At 47.4% G+C, this 15415-nt stretch overlaps 1 protein-coding gene across 1 annotated transcript in view; it reads right to left on the reverse strand.

The window, feature by feature from the left end:
* Nucleotides 1–15415, reverse strand: part of CPS1 (carbamoyl-phosphate synthase 1) — a 179499-nt gene that overhangs the window by 142114 nt on the left and 21970 nt on the right. The window contains exon 5 of the mRNA XM_077448349.1: nt 8007–8066. Within this exon, the coding sequence (XP_077304475.1) occupies nt 8007–8066 (60 nt within the window). The remainder of the gene's footprint in view (nt 1–8006; nt 8067–15415) is intronic.

Below are 15415 nucleotides of genomic sequence, written 5' to 3' on the forward strand. Positions count from 1 at the left end.
TGCAGCAGTCCTTCATTGGTATAGGGACTGACGTACAGTCTGCTAATCACTAACACACAACCTGCTTGGTCCACAAAAGTTCTTATAAGGACTGGTAACTTGGTATAGGGTGCTACGGTACATAGGCCTGAGTGCGTTACAGTCTGCTGTTCTGTAAGGACCGCTATCGGTCCACAATACATAGGGTTGCCGTGCACTACTGCTGACCGCTGCCCTATACTGCAGCAGTCCTTCAGCGGTATAGGGACTGACGCACAGTCTGCTAAACACTAACACACAACCTGCTTGGTCCACAAAAGTTTTTATAAGGACTGGTAACTTGGTATAGGGTGCTACGGTACATAGGCCTGAGTGCAGTACAGTCTGCTGTTCTGTAAGGACCGCTATCGGTCCACAATACATAGGGTTGCCGTGCACTACTGCTGACCGCTGCCCTATACTGCAGCAGTCCTTCATTGGTATAGGGACTGACGTACAGTCTGCTAATCACTAACACACAACCTGCTTGGTCCACAAAAGTTCTTATAAGGACTGGTAACTTGGTATAGGGTGCTACGGTACATAGGCCTGAGTGCGTTACAGTCTGCTGTTCTGTAAGGACCGCTATCGGTCCACAATACATAGGGTTGCCGTGCACTACTGCTGACCGCTGCCCTATACTGCAGCAGTCCTTCAGCGGTATAGGGACTGACGTACAGTCTGCTAAACACTAATACACAACCTGCTTGGTCCACAAAAGTTCTTATAAGGACTGGTAACTTGGTATAGGGTGCTACGGTACATAGGCTTGAGTGCGGTACAGTCTGCTGTTCTGTAAGGACCGCTATCGGTCCACAATAGATAGGGTTGACGTGCACCACTGCTGACCGCTCACCTATACTGCAGCAGTCCTTCAGCGGTATAGGGACTGACGTACAGTCTGCTAATCACTAACACACAACCTGCTTGTTCCACAAAAGTTCTTATAAGGACTGGTAACTTGGTATAGGGTGCTACGGTACATAGGCCTGAGTGCGTTACAGTCTGCTGTTCTGTAAGGACCGCTATCGGTCCACAATACATAGGGTTGCCGTGCACTACTGCTGACCGCTGCCCTATACTGCAGCAGTCCTTCATTGGTATAGGGACTGACGTACAGTCTGCTAATCACTAACACACAACCTGCTTGGTCCACAAAAGTTCTTATAAGGACTGGTAACTTGGTATAGGGTGCTACGGTACATAGGCTTGAGTGCGGTACAGTCTGCTGTTCTGTAAGGACCGCTATCGGTCCACAATAGATAGGGTTGACGTGCACCACTGCTGACCGCTCACCTATACTGCAGCAGTCCTTCAGCGGTATAGGGACTGACGTACAGTCTGCTAATCACTAACACACAACCTGCTTGTTCCACAAAAGTTCTTATAAGGACTGGTAACTTGGTATAGGGTGCTACGGTACATAGGCCTGAGTGCGTTACAGTCTGCTGTTCTGTAAGGACCGCTATCGGTCCACAATACATAGGGTTGCCGTGCACTACTGCTGACCGCTGCCCTATACTGCAGCAGTCCTTCATTGGTATAGGGACTGACGTACAGTCTGCTAATCACTAACACACAACCTGCTTGGTCCACAAAAGTTCTTATAAGGACTGGTAACTTGGTATAGGGTGCTACGGTACATAGGCCTGAGTGCGTTACAGTCTGCTGTTCTGTAAGGACCGCTATCGGTCCACAATACATAGGGTTGCCGTGCACTACTGCTGACCGCTGCCCTATACTGCAGCAGTCCTTCAGCGGTATAGGGACTGACGTACAGTCTGCTAAACACTAATACACAACCTGCTTGGTCCACAAAAGTTCTTATAAGGACTGGTAACTTGGTATAGGGTGCTACGGTACATAGGCCTGAGTGCGTTACAGTCTGCTGTTCTGTAAGGACCGCTATCGGTCCACAATACATAGGGTTGCCGTGCACTACTGCTGACCGCTGCCCTATACTGCAGCAGTCCTTCAGCGGTATAGGGACTGACGTACAGTCTGCTAAACACTAATACACAACCTGCTTGGTCCACAAAAGTTCTTATAAGGACTGGTAACTTGGTATAGGGTGCTACGGTACATAGGCTTGAGTGCGGTACAGTCTGCTGTTCTGTAAGGACCGCTATCGGTCCACAATAGATAGGGTTGACGTGCACCACTGCTGACCGCTCACCTATACTGCAGCAGTCCTTCAGCGGTATAGGGACTGACGTACAGTCTGCTAATCACTAACACACAACCTGCTTGTTCCACAAAAGTTCTTATAAGGACTGGTAACTTGGTATAGGGTGCTACGGTACATAGGCCTGAGTGCAGTACAGTCTGCTGTTCTGTAAGGACCGCTATCGGTCCACAATACATAGGGTTGCCGTGCACTACTGCTGACCGCTGCCCTATACTGCAGCAGTCCTTCATTGGTATAGGGACTGACGTACAGTCTGCTAAACACTAATACACAACCTGCTTGGTCCACAAAAGTTCTTATAAGGACTGGTAACTTGGTATAGGGTGCTACGGTACATAGGCTTGAGTGCGGTACAGTCTGCTGTTCTGTAAGGACCGCTATCGGTCCACAATAGATAGGGTTGACGTGCACCACTGCTGACCGCTCACCTATACTGCAGCAGTCCTTCAGCGGTATAGGGACTGACGTACAGTCTGCTAAACACTAATACACAACCTGCTTGGTCCACAAAAGTTCTTATAAGGACTGGTAACTTGGTATAGGGTGCTACGGTACATAGGCCTGAGTGCGTTACAGTCTGCTGTTCTGTAAGGACCGCTATCGGTCCACAATACATAGGGTTGCCGTGCACTACTGCTGACCGCTGCCCTATACTGCAGCAGTCCTTCAGCGGTATAGGGACTGACGTACAGTCTGCTAAACACTAATACACAACCTGCTTGGTCCACAAAAGTTCTTATAAGGACTGGTAACTTGGTATAGGGTGCTACGGTACATAGGCTTGAGTGCGGTACAGTCTGCTGTTCTGTAAGGACCGCTATCGGTCCACAATAGATAGGGTTGACGTGCACCACTGCTGACCGCTCACCTATACTGCAGCAGTCCTTCAGCGGTATAGGGACTAAGAGTTTTGTCACAGGGTCATTTAAAAAATGACATGCAGAGGAAGAGGCAGGCCCTTCCGCAGGGGTGGTAGGGGTAGGGCAGGAGCAACAGGCTTGAGCCAAAGTGGGAAGTTGCAGAAGGTGCGTTCAATTACTTTAAAGGATGCACCAGACTTGGTTGAGTGGCTCGCTCAGCCTTACTCTTCTGCACCCTCCTCATCCTCTCGATCTGCACCCTCTTCTTCACTCTCTGCTATGTGCACCCCCAAAGACACTACCACCAACAACACGACCACCACCACCACCACCACATACCTTCCGCTTGAGTCACTGGAATTATTTTCCGATCCATATCAAGAGGACATTTCTGATGCGCAGCCACTCTTGGTATTGGATCAGGAAGAGGAGGTAGCAACAAGCGCTACTCAGCAGTCTGACGCCAGTACCCAGATCAGCCCAAGGAGGAGGTTGGTCCCCGGTGTTGCTGCCTACTCTACTTATAGCGGTGGGGAAGGTGACGTTGATGATGACGTGTCTAGTGATGTCACGTGGGTGCCCACAAGAGAGGAAGAGGAGGGGAGTTCAGAGGGAGATATGGACCAGCAGATAGGGAGGAGAAGCAGCAATGACTTACATTGCACAGCAGGGACAAAGCAGACTGCAAATGTATCAGGAGCGAGTCATCGACCATGTACGGTCACATCTGGCGCTCCCAGGACACCGGCACATGGCTCCGCAGTGTGGGCTTTTTTTAACGTGTCCGCTGCTGACAATAGCGTTGCCATCTGCAATCTTTGCAGTCAACGCGTTAGTCGCGGTAAGCCCAATACTCACCTAGGGACGACCGCCTTAAGAAGGCACATGAGCAGCCATCACCGAGCCCAGTGGGAGCAACGGAACACACAAAGCCACACTGCAGGCTCTCACCGTCCAGCCTCGTCTTCTACTTCTCCTTCTCCTCTCTCCTCACAATTGTCCTCCACTCCACCTTCCATCACGCCAAGCTCACATTTTTCTGCAAAAAGGCAGGCTTCCGTGGGCCTAATGTTTGAGCGTAAAAAAATGATGACGCCGGATAACCCTCTTGCCCAACGGTTGGCGGCTGGCTTGTCAGAACTCATAGCCCGCCAACTACTGCCATATAAACTGGTGGACTCGGAGGCCTTTCGCAAATTTGTGGCCATTGGAACACCACAATGGAAGGTCCCAGGAAGGAAGTATTTCTCAGAGAAGGGCATCCCAGAGCTATATGGCCATGTTCAGCGGCAAGTGAATGTATCTCTGGCACACAGTGTCGGTGCCAAGATACATCTGACCACAGACACGTGGTCTAGCAAACACGGGCAGGGAAGGTATATCAGTTTTACTGCCCACTGGGTGAACCTTCTGACGGCCGTCAAGCATGTAACCCGTGGCACCCGTGTAGATTTGGTTTTACCGCCACGGATTGCATGCAGGCCTGACTCTTCTTCTCCTCCTCCTACTCCATCCTCCTCCCTCTCCTCCTCAGCTGCCTCCTCCTTTTCCGCTGCTAGCGTCTCTTCCACTGCACCGCCCAAGCTCCCCAGAACCTATTCCACATGCCAGGTGAGACGTTGCCATGCCGTGCTGCGTCTGTTGTGCCTGGAAGCAAAGAGCCACACTGGCCCGGCACTCCTTTCAGCTTTGCGTTCACAGGCAGATGAGTGGCTAACACCGCTCAATTTGACAGTTGGTAAAGTGGTGTGTGACAACGGTGCCAATCTGCTTAGCGCATTGAAACAGGGCAAAATCACGCACGTGCCGTGCATGGCACACGTCTTAAACTTGGTCGTGCAGCGATTCCTTGTCAAATACCCTGGGGTCCAGGACATCTTGCGGCAGGCAAGGAAAATCTCGGCCCATTTCAGAAGATCTTACACGGCCATGGCTCGCCTTGCTGACATTCAGCGGCGACACCATCTGCCGGTCAGACGTCTTATTTGCGATTGCCCGACGCGATGGAACTCAACCTTCTATATGCTTGATAGGCTGCTCCAGCAGAAACGTGCAGTTAACGTCTACCTGTATGAACTCTGCGAAAGAAACGGTTCTGGGGAGCTGGGTTTTTTTTCACCGCGCCAGTGGCTGCTCATGCGCGACACATGCAGACTTCTGCGGCCATTTGAGGAGATCACCAAACTGGTCAGTCGCAGCCATGGCGCCATCAGTGACATGGTACCTTATGCCTTCTTTCTGGAGCGTGCATTGCGTCGTGTCATTGATCAGGCTGTGGAGGAGCAGGAGCGGGAAGATGAGGAAGTCGCAATGCTGGATGAATTCCCAGGGGGGGCTACTCTATCTGAGACAAGTCAACAACAGGAGTCTGATGAGGAGTCAGAGGAGGATGGTGCCGGGGCGGATGAGCAGGAGCAAGAAGAGCATGCTTTAAACCTTTCTGGGATCCCTGTTGTGCGAGGATGGGGAGAGGAGAATGAAGAGGACGACATTATCCTGGATGATGAGCAGGAGCCAGGCCACCACACCGCTTCCACTTTAGTGCAAATGGGGGCCTTCATGCTCCAGTGTTTTAATAGGGACCCCCGTATAAAAAGCATGAGGGTCAAGGACCAGTACTGGGTGGCAACGTACTTAGACCCCCGGTACAAACACAAAATGGCGGAAATGTTACCGCCGTCGCAGAGGGCTGTCAGAATGCAGCACTTCCAGGCCTTGCTTCGAGAAATGCTGCATTCTGCTTTTGCGTGCGCTGGCAGAGGAGCAATTCCCACTCCCAGAGAAGGATTTGCGGGTACCAATCCAACAGCGCCTGCAAGAAGAGGCCGGTTTGAAGATGTGTTGGTGACTTCGGATATGAGGTCATTCTTTCAGCCGACCCATCGACAGGTGTCATCCGGATCCAGCATCAGGGAACGCCTAGACCGTCAGGTGTCCGACTACATTGGGTTAACGGCCGATGTGGACGCTCTGAGGAGTGATGAACCCCTAGACTACTGGGTGGGCAGGCTTGACCTCTGGCCAGAGCTTGCCCAATTTGCAATCGAACTGTTGGCTTGCCCCTCATCCAGTGTCCTGTCCGAAAGGACGTTCAGCGCAGCAGGGGGGATTGTGACCGATAAGCGTACTCGCCTAGCTCACCACAGTGTTAACTACCTCACATTTCTAAAAATGAATGAGGCATGGATCTCGGAGGAATTCAACACATGTGATCAGTAGACCATGTATATGTCTATAAACAATTTTTGGAATCAAGCACACAGACCTTCTTAATTCATTTGGCTCACTTCCCTGACCCAAAAAAGCACACCGTACTATATGCCCCTACCCTCCTCTTTGAAGAGGTTGAGCGGTGTCATATTTCTACTGGGGCTGCTTATTATGAGGGGTTCCCACCATCCCTGTGCTGTGCTGACTTCCTCCTGGGTGTTCTTATTATGAGGGGCTCCCACCATCCCTGTGCTGTGCTGACTTCCTCCTGGGGGTTCTTATTATGAGGGGATCACACCATCCCTGTGCTGTGCTGACTTCCTCCTGGGGCTGCTTACGGTGCTGCTGTCAGCGCTGTATGTCACGGAGCTGCTGTCAGCGCTGTATGTCACGGAGCTGCTGTCAGCGCTGTATGTCACGGAGCTGCTGTCAGCGCTGTATGTCACGGAGCTGCTGTCAGCGCTGTATGTCACGGAGCTGCTGTCAGCGCTGTATGTCACGGAGCTGCTGTCAGCGCTGTATGTCACGGAGCTGCTGTCAGCGCTGTATGTCACGGAGCTGCTGTCAGCGCTGTATGTCACGGAGCTGCTGTCAGCGCTGTATGTCACGGAGCTGCTGTCAGCGCTGTATGTCACGGTGCTGCTGTCAGCGCTGTATGTCACGGAGCTGCTGTCAGCGCTGTATGTCACGGAGCTGCTGTCAGTGCTGTATGTCACGGAGCTGCTGTCAGCGCTGTATGTCACGGAGCTGCTGTCAGCGCTGTATGTCACGGAGCTGCTGTCAGCGCTGTATGTCACGGTGCTGCTGTCAGCGCTGTATGTCACGGAGCTGCTGTCAGCGCTGTATGTCACGGAGCTGCTGTCAGCGCTGTATGTCACGGAGCTGCTGTCAGCGCTGTATGTCACGGAGCTGCTGTCAGCGCTGTATGTCACGGAGCTGCTGTCAGCGCTGTATGTCACGGTGCTGATGTCAGTGCTCTGTATTACGGTGCTGCTGTCAGTGCTCTGTATCTCCTGCACCCTCTTGTTTGCCTACCCTGGTCCCTGACCTTCCCTCTCCTCCATTGCCTTCATTAGCTCCATAGTCCTGAATTGTCAGAACAATTTCCCAAATAAAAAAAAAATGCTTGTAGTTATCGATCCCAAATTCACCTCATACATGTATTATGCTATTGTCCAGGTGGTGGGACTACGTGCTACCCCCTAATAATTACCCCGTGGCCGCAAATTCGACCTAAAGGTTTGCGAAATTCGCCTCCCATTGAAGTCAATGGAGCCCGCGGCGAACGGTCGTTTTCGCGAACGTTTGTGTCCGTTTCGCGTTTCGCGTTCGCGAAACGTCCCGTCGGAAGTTCGTCCATCACTATTCCTAGGCAGTAGAACTGATTGTTTTGTGCTATATGCATTAAAATAAATATGTCAGCATCCCCACTTCATTATATCTCCAGATCCCACTGAAAAAAGTGTTCCAGTGGCCCTACCTTGAAACTGTTTTTTTGAATACCAATAACACAGAGCATTGTACATATTTTATTGTTTAGATTTTAATGCAGTTAGAAAATGTTATTTTGCATTTCAAGGTTGACACATTGAACATTTTGCACCTACACTTGGCAGAATTAGTAGGTTTTTAAGAACTGCAAATGTCTAAATATGTGCTGTTGGCATTCTTTAGTGCTAGACACAGTAAAAGATAATAATATCCTTTTAAATAAGCAAAAGTAAGAGTACCTTGTTGTCTCGAATCTTTTTTGCAAGCATTCTGGTATCAATCCCACAAAGTGCAGGAACCTAATAGGAAGAAAATGTGTTAAAATTAATGGAGACAGTATTAGATCCTATGAAAACATAGACTAACTTTCCTGGTGCCAGAAACTGATGTTTAGATGAATTGGCCTTTAAAAGAGGAGAATAATACTGAATAATATGGTGAAAGGTTTGAAAAAAATATATGGACCAGGACAAAAAACAAAAAACTTTTACAGTAGGAAAGGAACAATGATATATACCACTGCTGTTTTGTGCAATTCCAGTGTTTCCACTTTATATATTCAACACTAGGGATGAGCTTCGTGTTCGAGTCGAACGTACGTTCGACTCGAACATTGGCTGTTCGGCCGTTCGGCGAATTCCGAACGTTTGGGCCGTTCGCGTCAAAATTCGAGTGACGCGCGCGCGGACCACAATGCACTGCGGTGGCGCAGTGCATTGCTGCCCCATGATTGGCCAAGCATGCACTGTGACCCCGCATGCTTGGCCAATCGCAGCGCCGGCAGCGAGGAGAGCCATGATTGGCCACAGGCATCCTGCCTGTGGCCAATCATAGCTCAGGCTGTGTAGTGCACGCCCCACACTATATAAGGCCGCCTTTGAGGTGGCCTCGTGTAGTGTGTTACTTAGCATCTGAAGCAGTGGGTGTTCTGTGTACCTTCAACACAGTACACACCAATCGTTTTTGGCTGATTTCCTATCTTGCTGCTGTGTAGTGGTTGTTGTCTGTGCCCTGACTGCAGTATACACCACTATATTCACCTCACCTATATAGCTAGTGATCTAGCTTTAACCACTTAATAACTGCCCATTGCCGATTAACGGCTTCAGGGCGGTTGTTTAACTCTGAGAGGCCGTTAATTAACGGCCTCCCAGAATTCTGCTCTCGCGTGCCCCGAGGTGTGCGCACTCGAGAGCATCCGTGACCGCCGGGTCGCATCACGGATCACGGTAAACGGCCGCTCATAGCGGCCGTTTACCACGTGATTGCTCCGTCAAATGACGGAGTGATCACTTGGAAACAAACCGGCGTCATGTTATGACGCCTGTTCCTCCCTCCCCTCTCTGTACCGATCGGTACAGCGGAGGGGAAAGAGATCGGTGTCAGCAGCGATGTGGGCTGCATCTGCAGTGCCCACATCGCTGCTCACCGAATTTAACCCCTCAATTCCCTGCCAATACTCTGCAATACCAGTGCATACTCTGCAGTACCCTGCCATTACTCTGCAGTACCCCGCCATTACTCTGCAGTGCAGTACCCTGCCATTACTCTGCAGTGCAGTACCCTGCCATTACTCTGCAGTACCCCCCATTACTCTGCAGTAACCCCCATTACTCTGCAGTACCCCCCAATACTCTGCAGTACCCGCCATTACTCTGCAGTACCCGCCATTACTCTGCAGTACCCCCAATACTCTGCAGTACCCTGCCATTACTCTGTAGTACCCCCCAATACTCTGCAGTACCCTGCTATTACTCTGTAGTACCCCGCCAATACCCCGCCAATACTCTGTAATACCCTGCCATGAATTGCCATACCCAGCCATACTCAGAGATACCCAGCCATACTCGGTGATACCCTGAAATACCCAGCCATAGACGCCCCCCACCCCTCACCGCCCTCCGGTGCTTCTACCAACTCGCCAGTACGATCAAAGCCAGAATCTTTTTTTTATTTTTTATTTCAGGCTTCCCAGCCTAGAGGTGAGATGTGGGGTCATATTGACCCCCCAGATTTCACTGTAAAGAGGACCTGTCACCCCATATTCCTATTACAAGGGATGTTTACATTTCTTGTAATAGGAATAAAAGTGATCAAAAATATATTTTTGGGGAAAAAAATGTCAAACTAAAATAAATAAAGTAAAATGAACAATAAAAAAATAAAATAAAAATTAAAGCGCCCATGTCCCCATGTGCTCGCATGTACCACACATGTGAGGTATCGCCGAGAATGTTAGAGCGAGAGCAATAATTCTAGTCCTAGACCTCCTCTGCAACTCAAAACATGTAACCAGTGAAAAAAAAATTAAAGCGTCGCCTATGGGGATTTTTTAAGTAGCGACGTTTGGCGCCATTCCACGGGCATGTGCAATTTTGAAGAGTGACATGTTTGATATCTATTTACTCAGCATAACTTCATCTTTCACTTTATGCAAACATTGGGCTAACAAGTGGTTAATAATAGAGCTTGCAGTCAGTAGTGTTAGGAGATAGTGCGTGCTGTCTGCGTGCTCTGTACCCAGTACATACCGCTATAATATAGGGCAGGCCCCTACTTTCAAACATCCAACTTACAAACATCTCCTACTTGCAAACGCAAGGAGACAGCAGCAAGTGAGATGAAAAAAGATGGACGACAAAACAAATTATACAGGGGTGATAACCCTTCCCTATGTTTTCCAAAAAGCTTAAAGATAGTTTTTTTGACTGGAGCTACACTTTAAAAATGTACCGGTTGAAAATGACAAACAGATTCAACTTAACACAACAAACCTACACAGTCCCTGTCTTGTTTGCACCGCCTGTATACTGCTGTTCTGAGTATATAGGGCCTGGGGGCCACACGCATTTCCTTTTTTTAATATGGGTACGGGGTTCCCCTTAATATGCGTACAAGACCCAAATAGGCTGGTAATGGGCAGGGAGGGCTACCCATGCCATGTTTCTCAATGATTTTCAACCATATTGCAGGAACCAGATATAACATTAAAACCGCAAGCAGTTTTAAATGGTGTTATTTCCGTTTAATGTCATTTTGTGCAGGGACTGTTCTAAACACGGGAAACACGTGGCACTTCACAGGCATACTACAGACACCCCCCAGGCACCATATTTAAAGGAATATTTCACTTTTTTTTTTCACTTTAATCGTCATTAAAATCAGTGCTCCCGCCAAAACGGCAGTTTTTAAAACTTTTTTTTGCAGTGACCCATGTCCCCTGAGGCAGGAGGCAGGTCCCCAAACCCTTTTTAGGACACTATCTTGCATATTAGCCGTTAAAATTAGCACTTTCCATTTCGAACGTTCGAGTCCCATAGACTTCAATGGGGTTCTAACGTTCGTACCGAACGCGGGGGTCGTTCGCAAGTTCTGGTGCGAACCGAACCAGGGGGTGTTCGGCTCATCCCTATACAACACATTTTAACAATATGTAAAAAATCGTTACAGTATGGTGGGATCAAATATTGGAGAACAAAAGACTAAAAATTGAAACTTCACCTTTAAACAAGGTTTCATAAATAGGCTGAATTGCAAAATGGGAAAGGAGGAAAATCAGTAAGCAATTTGGAAAATGACATTGACAGCAGCAATTGGATGTGGATCTGGGAGGCATGCTGAGAAGCAGGGTAGCTGGCTTGAGCCCCAGTGAACAGAGGGAGAAGAAGCCTAGAGGCAGACTGTGTGTTTGCTTATGAGTATGCCTAATTGTTTCAAAAAAATACTGGATTTTATCCATATCACACACTTTCTATGACACTCTTTTTTTCCATGCTCTTATGATACAAATGCCATGGAGAAAGAGGGGGAGCAATATTTGCTTATCCAGCCTGGATTACTGCAGCTCAGAGCTTTATTAGCCTATCTTTGGGAAAAAAGTAGATAATTTGAACCAGAGAGTGTCCGGAGAGTGTCTGTCTATCAGAGTGAAGGAGACAGGGTTTTGCGATTATATGAAGATTTTAGGGTATTGCATGAAGAAGCACTTTGGATATTAGTTGTTTGTTTTGGAATGATTGGAACTTTGTAAACTAGTGATAGGTCATTTATGAAGTAGTGACTTTAAAGCCGCGTACACACGTGGCGGACTGTCTGGCCAACTTAGTCCGTCAGACAATCCGACGGACAGTCCGTCATACTTTCGAATGAACGGACTTGCCCACACACGGCACTTTTTGAGTGGACTAATACGGCGGACTAAGTCCGCCATACTATCCGCCCTACTTTTGAAATGAACGGACTCGCCCACACACGCGGAGGAAAGTCCGCTCATTTCGAGCGCGTCTCCAGGTAGGCGGGGCCCGCGAAGGAGACGTCGCTCGTATGGACTTAAAGGGGAACCCCAACGTCAAGAAGAAGAAGAAGAACGGAAGGCGGCGGCGACGGCAGCGACAGAAGACCGGGCCACCGCCTGTAAAAGAGCTATAAGAAGGCGCGGTGGCCCGGCAGAAGAACCGAAGAGGAGGACAAGACCTCCGAAGTCGGGAGAAGAGGCCGGCGGAGAGGAAGAAAGCCGGACTCCTCCGCTAGCAAAAGAGCTACAAGAAGATAGCGGAGGAGTCCGGCGAGAAGACCCCCGAAGACGGAAGACCCCCGGAGCTGTGCAATAAAATATTTTAACCCTGTGTTGTGTTTTTTTTGTACTTTTTTTCACAGGTGAATGGGTAGGGGTACATTGTACCCCATACTCATTCACATAGGGTGGGGGGCCGGTATCCGGGGGCCCCCTTATTAAAGGGGGCTCCCGGATTCCGATAAGCCCCCCGCCCGCAGACCCCGACAACCAACGGCCAGGGTTGTCGGGAAGAGGCCCTTGTCCTCATCAACATGGGGACAAGGTGCTTTGGGGTGGGGGGCCGCGCGCCCCCCCTTCCCCAAGGCACCCCCCCATGTTGAGGGCACGCGGCCTGATACGGCTCAGGAGGGGGGGCGCTCGCTCGCCCCCCTTTCCTGGCCGGCCGGGTAGCGTGCTCGGACAAGGGTCTGTTGTGGACTTGGGGGGGACCCCCACGACGATTTTTTTCGGCGTTGGGATTCCCCTTTAAGTCCATACCAGGCGGCGGGGCCAGCGACGTCTCCGTCGCGGGCCCCGCCTACCTGGATACCCGCTCGAAATGAGCGGACTTTTCTCCGGGCGGGAAAAGTCCGCTCATTTCAAAAGTACGGCGGACTGGCACACACACGGGCGGATTGTCTGCCGAAATGCGAGTCCAGCGGACAGTATTTCCAACATTCCGAAATACTTAGTCCGCCAGACTGCACGCTGAAAAAGTCCGCTGAAGCCCACACACGAGCGGACTGTCCGCTGAAATGTGTTTCGGCGGATTAAGTAGGCCAGACAGTCCGCCCGTGTGTACGCGGCTTTAGATATGATTGCAGACTTTGGTTCATTAACATCGAACAGTGTGGATACCTATATACATGTTACTTATATATTTTTTTTATTTATATTTTTTGCTATATATATATATATATATATATATATATATATATATATATATATATATCTTAGTTTTATTTGAATTTATGTGCATTTTTGTAGAATTTATTAGTACAGTGCATTATTTAAGAGAGATATCAGTTTTATTGATTTAATTAAAACAAAGTTGAGCCTTTTTATTATTATATATTATAATAATTATTATAATTGCCCTCTGTCTCAGTTGTGATTTAATAGATACAGCTAATATTTTGCTCCATTACCAGACATACAGCCTTGACATAAATGCTTAGAATAACGTTGATGTAAAAATGTTGATTCTCACTTTCTCCCCACTCCCTCTTACACATTAGCAAAAAATACATTTATTTGAAAAACTTTTTTTTTCTTTACTTGCTAAATCTTGGACTAGGCCAGGATGACATTAGGCCTTCCACTCCTCCCATGCGCGATATCTTACAAATTGCCTCCTGGGATGTGTTATGTAGCCATCCTAGGAGGTGTTGGGCCTCTACCAGTCCTCCATGACTTGTCTGCACATGTGTTGGGATCTGGCAATGCCTACTGGGTTCTGTGCAATGGATTTCCATTAAAGATGGAAGGGAAAAATAAGTACTTTTGATTGAAGCAAGACAACACTGGACTCCATAGTCTAGTGAGTATTTTTTTTTTTAAGACAAGGACGCCTGTTAGTGATTTTTATAGGATCGGGGGGAGTAAGGCTGAGTAAAGTTCCTCTTTAACCCTACGCTGTTCTTTACTTAATGGCAGGACAAACATTTTAGTGTGGCTTGAAATAAATGGATAGCATATATGTAATGCCAGACTTTCACTTTCTAGTGCAACAACCATGTTACTTGTCCTACCCTTGTTTAGTATATTGCAACAGTGTGCAAACTGAAAGGCTTATTGAACTTTGTTTCTGCTTATAATGGGAGAAAGATTGGTGCAACAAAATTGAGAATAAATAAAATACCCTTTTAATCGCAGTATTCATATTACAATTAAGCCCTTAAAAAATGTATGTTCTATTCCTTGTGCAGTTCCGACATGTTGCATTAAAACTAAATATCCACAAGATGGCAATGTTGTACAAGTTGCCCGTTGCAAATATAAAAACAATTCCTATATTGTTGGATCTGAGTATTTAACCTTACACCTAAAAAGAATAGCCACAGAAAATCTGTATATATATATATATATATATATATATATATATATATATATATAGTATATATGTAGGTTGCTTTAATCACTTAAGGACCGAACCTCTTGTGTTGTTTACAAGTTAAAAATAGTTTTTTTTCCCTAGAAAATTACTTAGAACCCCCAAACATTATACATTTTTTTTCTAACACCCTAGAGAATAAAATGGCGGTCGTTTCAATACATTCTGTCACACCTATTTGCACAGGTCTAACAAGTGCACTTTTTTTTTAGAAAAGAATGCACTTTTTTTATGAACTAAAAAATAAGACAACAGTAAAATTAGCCCATTTTTTTTAAATTGTGAAAGATAATGTTACGCCGAGTAAATTGATACCCAACATGTCACGCTTCAAAATTGCGTCTGCTTGTGGAATGGTGACAAACTTTTACCCTTAAAAATCTCCATAGGTGACGTTTAAAACATTCTACAGGTTGCATGTTTTAAGTTACAGAGGAGGTCTAGTACTAGAATTATTGCTCTTGCTCTACTGATTGTGGCGATACCCCACATGCATGGTTTGAACAGAGTTTTCATATGTGGGCGCTACTCACGTATGCGTTCGCTTCTGCACGCGAGCTTGGAAGGACGGGGCGTGTTTAAAAAAAAAAATGTTCTTATTTATTTTACCTTTTACTTTTTATTTTTACACTGTTTTTAAAAAAAATTAATAAAATTGTGTCACTTTTATTCCTATTACAAGGAAATTAAAGCATGACAGGACCTCTTAAATATGAGATTTGGGGTCAAAAAGACCTCAGATCTCATATTTACACTTAATGCAATAATTAAAAAAAATTGTCATTTAAAATGTTTTTTTTTTAAATGGCCCTTTAAGAGCTATGGGCGGAAGGGACATTTTGATGCTGACTGACAAGCTACAAGCTTGTGAATCAGTAGTGACACTACTTATATTCTCACCCCTGCAACATTTTTTCCTCCCACTGTAATGCTGGCAAAAAAAGCCTATATTAGAGAGACAACTGTGATAAATTCAGGGT

Source organism: Lithobates pipiens, unplaced genomic scaffold, assembly GCF_037356315.1.
Source record: "Lithobates pipiens isolate NorthernLeopardFrog02 unplaced genomic scaffold, aLitPip1_a1.2 Scaffold_22, whole genome shotgun sequence".
NCBI lineage: Eukaryota > Metazoa > Chordata > Amphibia > Anura > Ranidae > Lithobates > Lithobates pipiens.